Here is an 18,796-nt window from a genome sequence, read left to right as displayed (position 1 = left end):
AGACATCGTCTATTTCCGCAACCCTTGCAAGAGCCCCCAGAATCAGAGCCTGCTTGAGAGGATAAATCAGCTCTCACCAGCAAGTCTTTAAGGCTTTTGGGCGTACGGAAAGCCAGTACAGGTGGCTCGGGAAAGATCTTGGAAAGTTTAGGATGTTTTTCGATCTCTTTCCAATTTTCGCGGATAAGGTGAGATAAGTTGTCAAATTTTGAATGGTAAGTCAACACAAAAGGCACCCTCTTGTTGACCTTTTTGTCTTTATATTGTAAAAGCTCATCTCGGCTGATGTTGTTAGCACGAGAAAAACCTTTATCAATGTCTTTTCTTTTGTAGCCCCGATGTTTAAGGTGACCGCGCAGTTCTTGTAGACGTTGTTTTGCAATATCGTTGGTGGAGCAAATCCTTTTTATTCGTATGGCCTAGCTGTAGGGAATACTCTTGGTGCAGTGTTTAGGATGACAACTCAAAGGAGATAGATATTGATGTTTGTCTGTGGGTTTGCAATACAGATCTGTAAATATGTTTCCATCCCTCAATTGCGTTGTAATGTCAAAAAATGTGATCTTAGAGTCAGAGATTTCATATGTGAATTTGATTGAGGGATGGGCATGATGAATGAAAAAAATTAGTTACTGTTCAGTATTGTCCCACTTCATGTCAATATCGTCGATAAATCGGAACCAAGAGAGGGGTTGATGAAGAAATGAATTGAGAATTCTCTGTTCTAATTTCCCCATAAACATTTTGGCCAAAGACGGGGCCATCTTTGTTCCCATTGCTGTTCCATTAACTTGGAGGAAGTGTTCACCATTGAATGTGAAGTTATTGCATTTTAATACCAAAGTTAGAAGCTGGATGAGATATTCAGTTGGTGGATTTAAGGTGTTATAGAGTTCCAGATTTCCCTACAGGCTTCGATACCATCGTCATGGGGATGTTAGTATAGAGGGAGGTAACATCAAGCGAGACAAGGATCGTTTCAGGTGGGAGAGGGTTCAGAGATTCCATTTTCTTAAGATAATATGTTGTGTCTTTTATATAGGATGGTAAATTTTCTACATGTGATCTCAGATGAAAGTCAATAAATTCTGATATTTTCTCTGTAGAGTGGTCATTGGCAGAAACAATTGGTCTACCTGGATTATTGACTTTATGTATTTTGGGCAGAAGATAGAAACGCCCGGGCTTTGATTTTTCAGGTTATAGATATTTAAATGTGTCTTCATCAATATGTCCCTGTTCACACATGTTTTTCAGGTTTGTGGTGATCTCTTTGTTGAACTGAGGGGTGGGGTCAGTGTCTAATTTCTTATAAAATCTCTCATCAGAGTTCTGCCTCTTGAATGTAGTCACATTTGTCCATGACGACAACAGCACTACCTTTATCAGCTGGTTTTATTATAATGTCGTCTCTTTTCTTAAGTTTCCGCACAGCTTCATTTTCTTCAGACGATAAATTGCTGAATGTTTGGGAAGTGGCAGTGGACAGATATGTTACGTCGGATTTAATTTTGTCAATTATATGTTCCAAAGTTGCACATTTACTGGGTTTAGGAATCCATGAACTTTTTTCCCTGAATCTGGGAATATCGACATCATCTTGGTCGTCATCTGAGTCGAGATCACTTGTGTCACTATCAGTGGTACTTTTTGAGGTATTCTTAGAAAAATATTCCTTGATTCTGGGGGATCTTGCTAGCTTGTCTAGGTCATCTATAAGTATGTCTGAACCAGTGACAACTCTACAACAGATTTATCCATCGGATCACCAGCAGTGATGGTGATACATGTCTGTGTACATTATGTATATACAACTCGTCTAAACATCAACCCAACAATGTTAGATCTGTTAAATTTGTTCTTCCCTCGACGGGATTAGAACCCATGGTACTGAGATATTTTGACACCAAATTGCCTGCTCTGTAGGCGTCCCGCTAGACAAAACGACCACCCAGGCCTCATCAAAATTAAGCTTTCGGTGACCGGGTGTTACCTTTCCACGTCAGTTTTTTTTATATATATATATATATATATATCATTAGATCTCATATTGATAAAATGCCTCATAAGCCATCATACCGCATCTCCTTAATTTAATTTGTATAGCTATAGGTATGATGAATCTCAAACTACATAACATAACACAATGGCATATTTACAACAATTACTTTTATTTATTGCTTCTATGTTTTTTTATACTGAGCTACATTTGTTGAATTTTGAAGAAGTATTCATGTATTAACGCTCGACATGACATCTAGGTGAATACTTTTCTGCAAATTTGATATAAAATGTAAGCAAACTTGGAGCAAACCGGATAGCTTGGAACAGCGCAAATTAAAGTAAATTGAAGACTTGCGTGACGAGATTGCAATTACGTATATGTTCTGTGTTGCCTTATTTATAAAGGAACTAAGAGGTCTAGATATACGTTGTGTTGAGTTTTTTCATAGTAAAAAGTATCAACTCTATTAAGAAGCCAATTTTGGAAACAATAATTTATTACTCATACGAAATAGTGTTGATGTTAATAAGGTAAGAAGATATATAGACTGGACCGTTGGGTTTTTCCGTTTAAATGGTTTTACACTAGTTATGTTTTGGGTCCCTTTATAGCTTGTTGTTCGGTGCGAGCCAAAGCGCCGTGTTGAAGGCCGTACTTTGACCAATAATGGTTTACTTTTACAAATTGTTACAACATCAGCCTATATCTATTTACATAAATAATAAGATACGGTGCCTCATATTACCTAATTTGACGACTGATTTGTGTTTGGGTTGGTGTCGCTCAGTTTGTAGTGTTCTGTGTTGTGTTGTGTTCTGATTTGTTTGGTTTCTGCTTTTTTTTATACACCTTTGAATGCGATTAATAATATCTCGTATATTGCTGTATACTTAACAAGATATGTTGATAGTGGAATATATTAACCTTTGTTCCTTCCACCAGATTTGTCAACATTATAATCTTTCTTGTATTATTTTGCCAAATCATTCTCCAGTGGTCATTTATAGTCTTCGTAAGTGGTCCTGAAAGATGTGTTTTAATCTAAATTGTTAATGCCAAAACATTTAATGCCTTAGGTTCGTGCCATTTCCAATGGAAATAATAATATATAAGCTACCTAAATCTTCGATGGTTGTACAAATGAAAAATATAAATCGACAAAATCAATTGATATAAAATTAATTTAGCCTTATCGATTATGCTTATTAATATGAGTATATTGTGTTGGAATTCCATAGTGTATTATTTACCTGTGTAACACCTATCTGTTGAAAATTTTATACAACTTTTGAAAGATACTTTTTTTTCCCGATTTTGTAGCTCACTAGTTTTTTAAAGGGTGTAGCCTTCCGTAAAAAAAAACTTGTTCAGAAGAGAATGAAGTTGCCGAATGCCTTGTTTGCTATAGGCATCGGATTATCTGCTTAAAATAAATACCTTCGAACAGAATTATTGATTGTTGACTAGGAAATTTCCTAATTGGCCAAGGTCCTTAAGACACATCGAAGTGAGGAACACAAAAGGTGTGTGTAAACAAATACTCTATCTGTAGTGATATTATATTTTTACTACGAGGATCCGCATCACAAAAGATTTTTCCAGGATATGCTAATTTACTTGAAAATAAATAATTGACTTTTCGGAAAAAAATCTCGAAAATTTAAACACATCAAGGAGCAATCATACATATCCAAGTTTACGACATGGACTGATCTACAGAAGAAAAAATTACCATCATCGGCTTTGGGAAATCAATCACGCCTCCTTACCTGTATGTTTTTTTCTCTCGTATAATGACATATATATTGAATCATGAATACACATGCATTAAAAAGATCATACCTTGTGACGCTATATAACACTTTTCCTTTTTGAAGCCCTGAAATTGAAATAATTTGATAAGGAATATACGTGGTTTTATGATGACAAACAAGATCCTAGTAACTATCAACGAAAAGTTGATATAATATTGATGTAAACGACCTTCATAGCTTACCGTAAGGCTTTTGACAATGAGCTAAATGAGTACCATTTATAAATGATACCACCATATGGCTTTTCTATATCAACTGACACAGAACCTTAGGGATTTTATTGGTTTGTCCGATTGATGCGGTGAATGATATTGAAAAGACCATATCATATATAACTTTACTATTTACCTCAAGTAGTTGTCTATTTTATTTGACATATGACGTTATAGAAGTTAGGGTTTCCATATATATATATATGTAGCAGAATTCCAGCAGTGCCTGCATTAGAGTATACATCTCCCAATTGATACGATATTCCCGGGCATAATTTTTTTTTTATCGTGAATTCGTTGTAAAAGAGTTGCTGCTCACAAGGATGCTATTCATCAAAAAGTTCCAAATACTTAAGTTAAAATCAACCCTTCGTAAATGTTACAGGCGCTATCACGAGTTGGTTGACCGTGACCGTTTCGCAGATGATATCAGATATGTCTCTTATGTCGCAACTACAATCGCGGTCCCTTTTTACGAATATGATCTACTGGATTAGACTAATAATCGGGTTTGTAATCACATACGCAACACGAAGGAAAGGGTGACACATACGGAGCACCTGAGATCACCCCCATTTTATGGGATGGTTTATGGATGTCCCTCTAGTAGATATCTTCAATCCCTCTTTACCAAGGAATAAGACGTCGTCAACTTCATCTCTAGGACAATTTACCTCGTATAATACTAACACGCAAGTACATTGTATCGACAGAAAATAGAACCTTACATTTTTATAAATTATAATTTCAGTTCATACTTTGTTAATACCTAAAGACTTTAATAATATCTAACTACGGTTTTCCATGACTATATACTTCTTAAAAAAATTTGATTCAAAGTATCAACCAGCAAAGATAACATGTTAAGTCGTGGTGTAGTGGTTAGTGCACCAGACTACTAACACTGATATTGGATCACAAGCCAGTTTTTTTTTGTGGTTTATTTCGATGGTTAAATAGAGGCTGATCATTTCTAAATTAAGATTTAAAAACAAACTGATCCTCGGATTTATTTCGATCTCATGCATTGCTGAGTGATTTTATACAAAACCTTTGTAATTCACATAAATATTTACGAAGACTATAGGTCAAAATAGAGATTTTAGTCAATTTGGATGTACTGAATTTGGCAGCGTACGTCCATGTATCAAATAATATAGATATTTGTTAGTTGGTATTAACGAAAGTTTGCTTTATTACAGTTTGAAACACGTTGAAACGTTATGTAGCTGTTGCTTCTGTTCTCAGACCTTAACACACTCTGTCGTTGGGCTAAGCTGGAGATCGCGGATAATTTATCTGTTTTATTTAGAACATATTATTTGTAATCGATCTTCATTGAAAACATATATATAATGCATGTTCTACCTATATGACGAACTACTTTTTAACGTAAATTTGTTGCGTAAACGGAAATTAAATAAAACATGTTTACTTACATCTACATAGCTAGCATTTATATAATCTGAGGACTTTCCATGACCTGGTTCCAACACAACCCGTGTATGATCGTCTACAGGAGAATCGTGATTATTACAGTATAGTCATGTTTGTACCTATACAATGTTATTACTGTTATCATTTTGTTATTTTTATAATTTTACACATTAACGTCAGGAAATCATCTTTAAAACATTACATGTATTAAAAACTTTACATAACATATGAAAGAAACTATGACATGTGAATTCATCAAAACGTACCAAACAAAACTTTTATAAGCAAAACAAGTTATTGTTAGTTGAAGATCACACAAAAACTTACATGAAAATATTTCTTTAAATCTGTTCTTTAATAGATTTGCCTTCTGCTGAGACGTTGTAGTGGGATGTAGAACTCCATACTTTATATTCTACGGTGTAAATATTAAACGGATATTATGGCTGTCTACGATTGTTGTATAAGGGATATTTTAAACTTACAAGTTGAACTTATAGAAAGAAAACATGTTTAAATGTATTTTTTGCGAAAAAAGGTGTAACTGTTTGAGAATTGAGTGAACTTCAATCATTAGTTTTAATAGTTCTCATGATAAACATCGACCATTGATAAATTTATATATATAAAAAGAAGATGTGGTATGATTGCCAATGAGACAACTGTCCACAGGAGACCAAAATGACACAGACATTTACAACTATAGGTTGTCGTACGGCCTTCAACAATGCGCAAAGCCCGAACCACATAGTCAGCTATAAAAGGCCCCGATAAGACAATGTAAAACAATTCAAACAAGAAAACTAACGGCCTTATTCATATAAAAAAAAACGAAAAACAAATATGTAACACTTAAAAAAACGACATCCACTGAATTACAAGCTCTTGACTTGGGACAGGCACATACATTAATATTGTGGCGGGGTTAAACATGTTAGCGGGATCCCAACCATCCCCCTAATCTGAGACAGTGATATAACAGTACAACATAAAAACGAACTATATAAATCAGTTGAAAAGGGCTTAACTCATCAGATGGATAAACATACAAGTGAACGTGACCGGGTACTTATACATCCCGACACAAAAAGACACAGAAAACAGATATAGTTCATGTCATATGCCACACATTAAAATGGCGTTTAATGAACACAACAGACACACCAACTAATACGTCATAATTAAGTTTGTATTTATAATATTATTGTGTGAATACATACCAAATCATACATCTAATATCGATCGTGAAACGTGAAACATCCAAATTAAATACCCCTTACCTTGTATTCATCTTCTAATTTATTATTTTGCTGTTTTTTGAAAATATATTCTTTTAGATCAGGGACTTTTATACTGATATGGTCATCTTTTGGTGGGTTCGGATTCGTCAGTATTGAAGGTGAGACTTCATCCTCGTCAATATCTGTAGAGGAAAACGTTATTTAGCTTTGTCCATTAGTTCTTGTTTGTTTGTTAACATTACTATGTACATACATTCAGATTATAAAATATAAAAATACAAAAACGGAAAACAGAAGTTATTACCAGAAATTTACATTTTAAATCTGCAGACAATTGTTCTAATTACAGTATCAATTAGCATGTTATAAATCACAAACATCTGTATGACATGAATCGCAGCTTAACGCCTAGGATACATGTAACGTTTATGGTGGTATCTGGTATGTTATTATCTGAAAAGAATCATGTTGTCATATTGAAGAAAATTTTGAAATAAATTTAATTTATCTGTTCGAGCTTGATGAAGAAACAGTAGAACATCTACATATTATGAGCGATAAATTGTTGCCACGAAGATAGTCTTTGCTATTGTTATATACGTGTGATAGTAATAAAATACTTTTTTTTTATGAAAAGTAAAAAAACTAAGGGAGGAAGAGATATACAATGTATTAAATCTGTTTTTGTGATATCGATAAAATGCGGCCGTTATGGATGAATAGAATAACAAGAAGTTTAGCAGGTTTAATGACAGTAAGCTTATTTCATACCTAGTCTAAACTGAACGGCCTCTGCACCGGTTTTATAGTTGGTGGTCACTATCTGCCTTTTAAGGTGTGATTCTCGTCTTCTAATGAATGAGAAAATTATGATAATAGTTGAGATGAACAACACATGTTATGCTGGAAACAGCTAAATGATAGTATATGTAGTGGGAATTATTTGCATGATAGTTTTCTTAATGAATATAAAATATTTGAAAATAAATAATCATCATATTACATATTGGCTGACAAAAAGGACTTGCTGAAGAAGGGATCGGCATATACCTTTCTGATTTAATCAATACATGATGTACTAAAAAAATTACCGTCGGAAAACAATACAAATTATAGCAACGAGTAGTACTATTACTACTAATGCTCCTACACCACCACCAATAATTGGTACTAAAGCATCACGTGTCTCATCCAAGTCTGTAAATGATAAACAATAAATAATTAAAAAATCCTAGACTATGATTTAGACACAACATTAAAATATGATTTTTGTGGTTCCAAACATTTACTGAAGCATATTTAAAAATAATAATACTTGTATTTTGTTATTAACAGTCAGATTGCTTAAAATTGTCGTGCTGAGCTAAATACATTGGTAATGTATTACTGGTAACCTTATTTGATCAGATTTCATGTGACCTTCAATTTAAGCCTTATCTTAAGGTGGATTACGAATACACATCGCCATTTTTTGTTCATCGTGATATTTTAAAAAGTGTGTGGCGTCTAGTCTGAAATACAAGAAACGTTTAAACGTTATAGAAAATTGATGCATTGTTTTTTGCTCTCTAGGACTTTTTGTATTGTACATGTTCTTAATCAAGTAATAGACTTTGAGTTAAATATAAGATGAACATGACTTTGAAGGCAAAAGTCCCTTCAACGCTTGGAATATACATATAGAACGTCAAATTAAGACATTTTATGTTTTACCTCATGGTCAATATATAGCATGACAGATGGTAGTACATAATGCTTTTTATTCAAAAAACCTTTCAAAATTTGTTGCGATTTAAATCCTGGCCTCCTGTCGAAATTCTCGTTTACTTCGAAAGACCATATGCTATTCACCATACGATGTAAGTTATCTATTAGTCTTTTGTGTCGTTGATAAGTCTTATTATTGATGTGCATTGTTTTTAAGTATATCTCCCTGAATGTATACAAAAAATATGAGCACATGCGAAAGGTTAAGTAAATAAAGAACCTTTAATCTTTAATATTTACCTTTTATTATGAGTAGGATCTTGTTGCTGTACCCGGTTCCTATATCATTGACGACGGCACACACATACGTGCCTGCATCGAATTGATCAGTGTTGACAATGGTTAGAGATGGTTCATTAATTGTACTTCCATTATATTTTGAAACTGATACATTCAGCTTTTCACCATCTTTTATCCAGAATACATCGGAAATTACAGGGTATGACTTGTGGACACATGTAAGTTGAATAGGATGACCAGTAAACACTTGTAAATTAGCAGATGATTGATATACTAATGGAATGTCTGTTAAAAAAGAAACGAAAAAATGTTATCACTCTTTTTACTCAAAATTAGTACACTTCTTTGTTTTTATATACATATATGAATCCAAATATCAGATACAAAAAAAACTATCATCATTTAGTATTAATTTATGTATTGTTATCAATTATGACTGAATTTATTTATGTACAGATAACGAGCAAAATAAAATGTAATTATCCTTTTAACATGTGCGATGACATTTGGAATTAAATCAGTTAGAATGAAAACAACATTTGTGAAGAAGCACTTCCTTACCTTTCACAAACAGTTGAATTGCTTTCTTGCTAGTCACTTTAACAAGATCGTAAGAGGTTTCACATGTGTAGTTCCCCGAATGGTACCTGGTTACATTTGTGATTGTTAGTGATGGAGTGTTTACAGTACCTCCACTGTATCTCACATTACTGGCTGTATCAATGGTCTGATTGTTTCGTCGCCATGCTACACTATTACCACCAGTAATAACACATTGTAACGTAATAGTATCATTCGCCCTAATATTCCTGTGTACTGGGTTATAAACGTGGACAGCTGAAATATGTAACAAGAACTTATCACCAATTAGCATTTTTTCCAAAAACCTTAAACATAACGTGAGAAATGACAACATGGTTCACACACTGCATGCACGTTTTTTTAATTGTTCGCAAACTCAATACAGAGCAAGTTTGTTTGTTTTAAACATCTTATAATATATAGATAACGATTTTCCACATTCGTAATACATTTTATATTTGGGAAGTTGTTCCGTTATCACATCTTATAGCAATACGTTATAACACATTACAAAATAACTCATGATACTACCAAACTTCATAACTTCATACCTAAAATAAATGTATATTATAAATGTTAGTCCTTAGGGAATATGAAATATAATGACAGTTAAGTCTGTACCAGTCATGACCATAATGATAATCAAATGTGAATTAATTTATAACTTTAATAAATACAATACAGAGTTTGCTATATAAATAAAGGCAACATGAGTGTACCGCTGTTCAAAATTCATAAATCGATAGAGAAAAAACAAATCCGGGTTACAAACGTAAACTGAGGGAAACGTATCAAATATAAGAAAACAACAACGCAACAGGGACACAACACAGAAATGTAACACACACAGAAACCAACTATAATGTTACAATGGCATTTTACTGACTTGGTACAGGGCAATTTATGAAAAAAATGGGTGGTTGAACCTGGTTTTGTGGCATGCCAAACCTCCCGATTTAATGGCAGTGTTAATAATAACATTAAAATTACAACATTACACGACAGGAATACATTAAATAAACAGATAAATGGGAGAAAATATAGGACAGAGAAACAAACGAATAATAACCATCAAAAGGTAACAGGTTAAAAAGTATTTTATACGCCAGACGCATGGAAGTTTTTCCATTTCTTAAGGAGATGGTTTTTGTTTTTTGTTGTGTAACTGTCTTAATGACCTTTACCGAAATATCCAATCCAATTTGGTTTATTGAACAGCATGTTAAAGCTGTTGTACTCATCAAGCCCCCCCCCCCCCCAAAAAAAAAAATATAAAAAAATAGAAATATAATGCACAAACACACAAACGAAAAGCCTCACAGTGCTTTACATTTGAAATTGAATTATGGACATACCATATCTATCATGTGCTATTACTATAAATGTCTACCATTCTATTTAATAATAATTCCGTATGAGGCTTTTAATTTTCAACTATATAAGAAATTAAAACCATACGAGAACTAAAAAAGTATCATATTATCAAGTTATAAGAAGGGGAAAAATAAAATTGTTTTTTGGTAGGAAAGAAGTAAAACCCAATGTCAATAGTTATCAAAGGTACCAGGATTATGATTTAGTATGTCACGCGTTTCGTCTACATAAGACTCATCAGTGACGCTCATATCAAAATATTTATAAGGCCAAACAAGTACAAAGTTAAAGAGCATTGAATATCCAAAATTCCAAAAAGTTGTGCCAAATACGGCTAAGGTAATCTATGCCTGGGATAAGAACATCCTTAGTTTTTCAAAAAAATCAACTATAAATATTCAAATTTAGACAGACTGTGATTTAGTCGATATTATCACTTTGCACTATATTCTCATGTAATTATGATAACAACTTTGTGAAAGCCAGTTTGTTGTATGGCGTATCAATATGAAGATTTCCAAAATTAAAATTAAAATAACAAGAAAACAGTTAATAACACATACGATATTTAAGTGTCTTGTTTGCAGTTTGAAACGTATCTGAAATACTGAAATTATATGTATACACCTTTCGTTTTTTGACACAAAGATTCTAGTATCTTATGTTATAATATTGTATATTTAACAAAAAACTGGAAAAACAATAATTTATATGTGAGCTTTGCCCATATGCACTCGCAGACGACGATTATGTTGTGTTTAATATTGTTGTCTTCATTAATGTATGAATTTTATGTTACATTTTAGAAGCAATGAAAAAAAGTATTTAGGGGTTTTCTCTTATAATGAAGTAAGTGATATTGAGATATGAAGATACACATATATTACATCAACATCATGCTTTATGTTACAAACTTAATATGGTAAGAGAAATATAATAATCAATAATTGCATAGATTACCAAACTACAAAGTTATCCTTCTTTTATCAGGAGTTTTTTTTTCTAAAGCCGGGTATAGGTACCCACAACTAGCATTTAACATGTACTATATATTTTTTTCTATGTGTCCAATAATTCACAATAAAAATCTTATTATATGTATTTTGAAAGTCGCGTTTTTGAAAATGTCGAATATTTTGGTCTTATTACATCAACATGATTGGATTGATTGCTTTCTGGGTATAGTTTATGCAGGTTGCAACATATGTCTTTGGAACTTTAATTAATGGTAATACATACGACAGATTGTGTAGCAAAAGGTAAGCATGGTACTTAAAAATTTGTAATTGTCTCCTGTTGTGTCGTTTCATTTTGACTCTTACAATTTGTATACAACCTTCAAAAAAAGCTAGAAATGATCCAGCAGGTATTAATTTAGTTGCCATTATTTGCGAGCTTTGGTAATCTTTCTTCTATGAAAACATTTCCCGATAAGTTTTGGTCATTGTTTTGTTCCGTATCTCATGGTTATGTAATGCTATTTAAACATTTTAACTTCAAACCCTTACCCAAATACTATGTTACATAAATCAACGTTCACTGGTTCAACGAAATTTCATTTTGGGATGAAATTCCACCGTATTTGATGTTTCAGTATGTCTACTTACAAAGAAGTTTCAATTCAACAGCATCCTCAGAAGATCCAAAATCATTTTCCAATTTGCATGTGTAATTACCGGCATCATTGTTGTCAACATTCTTAAGAGTCAGTGACTGTTCGCTTAGATTGCCACCACTATATTTACTACTCAAATACGGTCTTAGGTCTTTTCCATTTTTGAGCCAATATAGAACATTATTTGAAGGGTCAGTCTTTATCAAACATTCCAGAGTTATATCTTGTTTATCTATGGCGACATACAAGTCTTTCATTATGGTTGTCTGAGTTATATCTACAAATAGTAAAAACGTCAGATAGTTGCAACAATTCATGGTCTTTACTTTAAAGCAAACATATATGCTACATATTAGGGTGATCATGTTTTATGTTTGAACTTTGAACACCATTTTTTTAAAGGTAAATTACATGCGATCAAACTGATTTACTCTTGTTACACAACAAATATCTCTTTTATTCAAATTCTTAAAGCTATCTCAGTTAAAAAGCAAGGAGTACATTAAGATATTCCCCTTTATCTTACATTCAGCCTTTCCCCCGACTACAATAGACATGAAATAATCTTTTGTTTTCAAAACTGTTAAAAATTCGGCAGGATTTGGTAATACAAAATTATTATGGAATGAATTGGGACACATTATTATGTTTTTTATATTATTATTATTGTAAAAAAGTGAATGATGTTTACACTTATTTATCAAAGATTTAAGATATCTATCGATCAAATGACCAATTTTCTAATTATGACAATTTTCAATAGTATGTTAATTTTATAGTTTTATCTAAATTTTACCATACAATCAACATGTGATCAATAACACTTCATGAATGTGCTACATTGCACTTCATCAGAGCTTGTCTAGAGAATCAATGTTTTGAATCAAATGATGTAAATAGAAACTATTTTAAAAACGTGACGAGCTATTTGACAAAGGGGGCGGGCCTTTAACGTATTGCCTAATCCTTTGACTTAGGGAATTGAAACCTTTATTTCTTGACAGAATCTGCATCTACCAACAACAATTTTAGGAACATGTGCGATATATATAATGTCAGTAATACGCACTAAACAGTAGGCAAATAATACCCTTCACAAGCAATCTACCAATAGCAGTATTGTTAGAAACGAATAGCGAAATATATCAAAGGGAAATTCAAACTGATAAGTCGATAATGTGTAAGTCAAAAAACGAAAAAAAAACCCAAAAAACATTTGTGTCATTTTGGTCTCTTGCGGACGGTTGCCTCATTGGCAATCATACCACATCTTCTTTTTTTTTTTTATATAACAACAGTATATAAATCACAAAAAAAAACCAAAACTAATGACTGAGCAAAATGAACCAATATCAAATCTGGAATTATCTCAGAAGGGTATGCAAATCCTGCTCCACATGTGGCACCAGTTGTACAAAACCCTTTGAATAAACTAATCCTGTAGTTCGAATTCGGAAAAAAATAGAATGTGATTTGTTTACGACAATAAGAACATATACGCCGTCATTTATGAAACAGATATTACATAAAGGTCAACCAACTCGTTTTGACCTAAGCTTACATTTTGAAAGGGATGATAGAAACATCACCACTTAAAACTGTTGATGTAATATAGAAATGACGAATGAAACTAATAGTATATACATTTAAGTTGCTATATGTCTCAATCGCGTTTTATAGATAAACCACCATCATGGACACTATAAACCAAAAATTTTAATATAAACCCGCATTCTTTAGCATAAACGTATTCGTTGCAGAACATATACAAACCGTAAATAGAAGTTAAGATTAGGTACCCATTACTGTTTTAAATATAAGTTCAACATTTTCTTTTATTGTTTTGACATAAACAGACCGTTGTTTTTCTCATTTGCAGTTTTCTTTTAGATTTGTTATTTCGGGGTTGTTTTATAGCTGACTATGTGATATGGGTTCTGCTAATTCTTGAAGGTCGTACGAAGATGACTAGTCTTATTTCAATTGGTCTGTTGTGTCTCCTCTGCAACCATGTCACAACTTTTTAGTTTTATATTGATTAGTGTTTAGTCTGTAATGTATAATGGTTTGGTACGCTTAATGTAGGCCTCTTTTCTTAGGTGCACGAGGTATAGAACAATAACAACCAAGTTGATATTCTCTGTTTTGTTATGTTACACAGTCAACCATATAACTTTTGATGTCTATTTAAGAAAAGCTTTAATATTTTGTTTTTTAAACAAGTAGAATATAAATATAAAAGAGGGACGAAAGATACCAGAGGGACATTGCAACTCATAAATCGAAAATAAACTGACAACGCCATGGCTAAAAATGAAAAAGACAAACAGACAAACAATAGTACACATGACACAACATAGAAAATTAAAGAATAAACAAAACGAACCCCACCAAAAACTAGGGGTGATCTCAGGTGCTCCGGAAGGGTAAGAAGATCCTGCTTCACATGTGGCACCCGTCGTGTTGCTTATGTGATTACAAATCCGTTAAATAGTCTAGTTCCGGATGTCAAATTATTAACTTATAAACTATACTTACTTCCAGTAATCAGCGTTGTAGTTGCCTTTGATGTACCTTCTGTATTATTAGCATTACATGTATATACACCACTGTCAGAATCCGTTACACTAATAATGCTGAGATTGTGGTTATGTATGTTCCCACCATTGTATCTGAGTTTGTCAGTTATATGTTTTGCTTGGTTATCAGTCCACCATAACTCACTTATTGCTGGGTTACTTTCAATATTGCAGACAAATGTGACTGTTGTTCCGATTTGAACAAAGTGTGATTGTCGTAAAATTGTAACCTTTGGTGCACCTGACAAAACATGTAGAGATTAAAAACGATATTGCAAAGAATGAGGAATAAACATAAACGCTTTTTCGAATCAGTTCACGTATGACAAATTCAGTTATTAATAAATTTAATTAAAAAAAAAGAATAAACAGTACACATGGTACAGTTGCCATTAATGATTCTCATAGAACTATTTTTTTTAAAGCCGACCCTTCGAAGATAATGATTTAAAAACAAATATTGTATCTTAAAATAATGAATTAGATATCAGTTCAGTATCCTTAAACTTGGGAGTTCAGATACCGTATTATAACGAGTGTTTTCGAAAAAGTCTGTTCTTTACAAGGTTGCAGAAAACAAAAATATTAAAAATGCTAACGCGTGTGCATCACACATCATAAAATAGAACTGATGATGGATTTAATATAAAATTAAGTAACAGTGGTGATCAAAAATTCGAAATTGGGGTGGGCGGATTTAGGATAGATCAATGTCATACAACAAATGTTAGGATGAAATTATTGCCAGGGGATATAACACCTGTGAAAAGCGAAGTCCGAACTATTTCGATACCTTGCTGGTACATTTTGTACAGAGCGAAATATCCAAGATAAATCACAAAAGTACATTTCTAAAGCAAAACTACTACATAATTTGTAAAAATGGTAAAAAAGACGTGATCACTGTTACGAATGCTGTGGATTAAAGCAAGAATTAAGATAGTTTGTGTGTTTATTAAACGGTACTACATGTAATTAGACAAAAACAATTGCTGTAGCTGTATGAGATACAAATACATTTTGCAAATAATTAGTCTGAACTAAAAAAGAGTCATCGAAAAATATATACGCTGCTTCGATTAAGAAGTAGTAATGAAATAGATCACAGATGAGTCTGGTGTCTTTACTACAAATGGAAAACATAATGCAATTTAAACTAGCCAATATCCGTCTTATAGAGCATCGCTCATCTGCGAAAGGACCCTTGCACATTGACACAGACAATGGCAATTTGACACATAACATTGCACTTCAGCGTCCACAACGCACCCCAGAGTTCTACAGTCCAATCCGACTGACCACGTTAGTCATCATGACCTTCAAATTGTAAATAACACTTATCTGCGAAACGTGATTACCAAAGACCCGACATGTAAATCCATCCATTTGAAACACGACTTCAAAGTACTGATGGAATCAGTCAGGGGTACTTCCAAGCAATAGTTTAAACGCGAGCAAAAGAAAACAAACTCAGATAGTATTACCGAATGGATAAAGGCTGTGAAGTCATTGATACGAATCAGCACTAAATAAAAGATGGGGTATATAAGTTAACATGCTACATCAATCTATAATGCAAACAACATGTTGCTCCCTCCATTATTAATATGTTGTTGTCCGCGCCTAAAACAACATCTATTCTGTGTGTTTATCATTACACAAACTACTTGATGGCCATGTCACTTAGTAAATCAACATATTCCCACACGAAACGTATCTAGAAGGAAATCCTAGATATTCATAGATCTGATTTATGTTCCATGTCGAAAAAATAGATTAACTTGCTCGCTTACCATAAACATTTAGATTTATGAATATCCCATAGTTGTGCTTCTGACCATTCCAGAACGAACATCTGTATTTTCCATTATCTGTGTACTGCAAATTTAGTATTTTCAGGAGATAAGAGGTTGTTTCTTCATATTTGTTTCTTGTATCTCTTAGGAAATTCCAAGTTTTTGACCAGGCTATATTTCGACGATTCTGCTCCAAATCGCACCCAATTGTCAAAGAATTATACAATCTACCTATACATAATGATCAAAAGAACAAACACATGTACTACAAATTTCGCTTTTAGAATCATTAGCTATTCTGTGAAGTCAAACAATTGGCAGTAAAACAAAAGAAAAAAGAAGGTGGGAAAACCCATCATGAACATACTAGTAACTAAAATACCAAATTGACAAACAACAGATATTTTTTAAAGACATATAAAAGAGAGGCGAAATATACAACAGCGATAATCACACAACATTGTTTAAAATTTTGAAACACATAGTTTCTTTAATGAAAGTTACAATAGAAGTATGTTTCAATAAGGAGAAAAAACACGAAAGTAAGGTGCCTTGATAATTAATCTTGTGTCCTCGCTGTACGTTATAAAAAGCTGATCCGAAGAGCACCATTGCAATTATTTATATCCGATAAAACTACAAATGTTGATAATTTACACTCCTGTAGCACTAGTAAATCTGTTAGAACTGACACAATCAATCTGTTTTATCTGAACAGATCTTTATAAGCAACATACAAGTAAACCATATTCAGTCTTAAAGTAATTCCAGACTTATTCAATGGGGAAAAGTCATTACTGTTAAGGCACTTTGTTTTCTGCTAATTAAAAGAACTATGTTTTGAATTCTTTTTCTGTGTTCATCAGTCTTTATTTACGTGTACAAAACAACGGAATTACCAACAAAAGGACGTCTTGACCTGGATTAAATTGGATCGAATAGTCAAAACAGTACCCAAATTACAACAAAACGTAGGAAAATAAATATAATGCTACAACTTAACGATTCTAGGCTCCGACCTTTTCCAATTTTGATACGTACATGCATTCGTATAAGAACAACAAGTGTACCATGTATGTTCTCAAATTACCAAATTGCAGTTTAAGCAAGAATGTGACGCTCAAATTATTTTATGGAAAACAGAATTTCACTGAAGGTTTAGTCCCTTTCGGTATCACCGTGTAAAACGAACAATGTAACGTTTAATAAATCAAAACATCAAAAGTACTGTGTAAATAAAGGCAACAGTGATATACCCCGAAATTCATAAATCGATTGAGAGAAAACAAATCTGGGTTACAATCTAAACCTGAGGGAAACACATCAAATATAAGAGGAGAACAACGACAAAACAGAAACACTAAAATGCAATACCGGGTATTTTGATAAAGAGACACATCATGTTGTACATATACCAAAGGGAAGCGTCACAAACAGAAATTGTATATCTTTTCTATGAAGACGAAACGCGCGTCTGGCGCACTAAATTATAAGCCTGGTACCTTTGATAATTATTTTCTAAACGCATTAAGTAAAAAATAACTTTAGCAAAAATATTTTCAGAAAATCAACAAACTTTTTGTTTGGAACCTTGAATTTGCACTAGTTAATCCATGACGTGCTAGTGTTTATTGTTTTCAAAACGTTCTAACCAGACTTGACCCATTCAAACAAAACAAATGACAAACCAAAAAGCTCGTGCTAAGTCATTTTAGTAACGTATGTTAAATTTAGATTCAGCTATTTAAATGTAAGCATCTGCTAAATTTCTTGAATGTAGATTTAATATATCTTCGTAATGAGTATGTATTAATCAAACGCACACCATTGAAAAAAACAATTATTACAAACTCGAAGTAATAGATTATTGTTTTCTTCTCTTTATAAATTCCTAGTTTCCCGGATCATCAGTGTCACTCAGAGACAGAACCCGAAGCACTCGAGAAAAACACGACAACTTTGATATACAAGTTACTTGGACCATACGTATTACACAGAGAACGAACTTGTCTCGCACTTGATGCTACAAACAAGCACCACCGAGAAATGTTTCAATAAGTATTGTTTTGATTTTCTTCCTCTCTTAATTATTTCCTCCGTTCCAGTATAACCTGTGTAGACAGAAATTACTAGT

At 32.8% G+C, this 18,796-nt stretch overlaps 1 protein-coding gene across 1 annotated transcript in view; it reads right to left on the bottom strand.

Moving 5' to 3' along the window:
* The window catches only part of LOC139482959 (uncharacterized), a 131,833-nt gene that overhangs the window by 90,958 nt on the left and 22,079 nt on the right, over positions 1-18,796 (bottom strand). The window contains exons 8-19 of the mRNA XM_071266987.1: positions 16,660-16,893; positions 14,826-15,107; positions 12,280-12,564; positions 9,278-9,553; positions 8,717-9,001; positions 7,801-7,906; positions 7,481-7,560; positions 6,749-6,891; positions 5,796-5,883; positions 5,471-5,544; positions 3,848-3,884; positions 2,930-3,027 (exon numbers count right to left, since the gene is read on the bottom strand). Coding sequence (XP_071123088.1) covers positions 2,930-3,027; positions 3,848-3,884; positions 5,471-5,544; positions 5,796-5,883; positions 6,749-6,891; positions 7,481-7,560; positions 7,801-7,906; positions 8,717-9,001; positions 9,278-9,553; positions 12,280-12,564; positions 14,826-15,107; positions 16,660-16,893 — 1,988 coding nt within the window. The remainder of the gene's footprint in view (positions 1-2,929; positions 3,028-3,847; positions 3,885-5,470; positions 5,545-5,795; positions 5,884-6,748; positions 6,892-7,480; positions 7,561-7,800; positions 7,907-8,716; positions 9,002-9,277; positions 9,554-12,279; positions 12,565-14,825; positions 15,108-16,659; positions 16,894-18,796) is intronic.

Source organism: Mytilus edulis, chromosome 7, assembly GCF_963676685.1.
Source record: "Mytilus edulis chromosome 7, xbMytEdul2.2, whole genome shotgun sequence".
NCBI classification, from domain to species: Eukaryota; Metazoa; Mollusca; class Bivalvia; order Mytilida; family Mytilidae; genus Mytilus; species Mytilus edulis.
The sequence above is the reverse complement of the archived record's forward strand: the minus strand, read 5'-3'. Positions and strand labels throughout refer to the sequence as shown.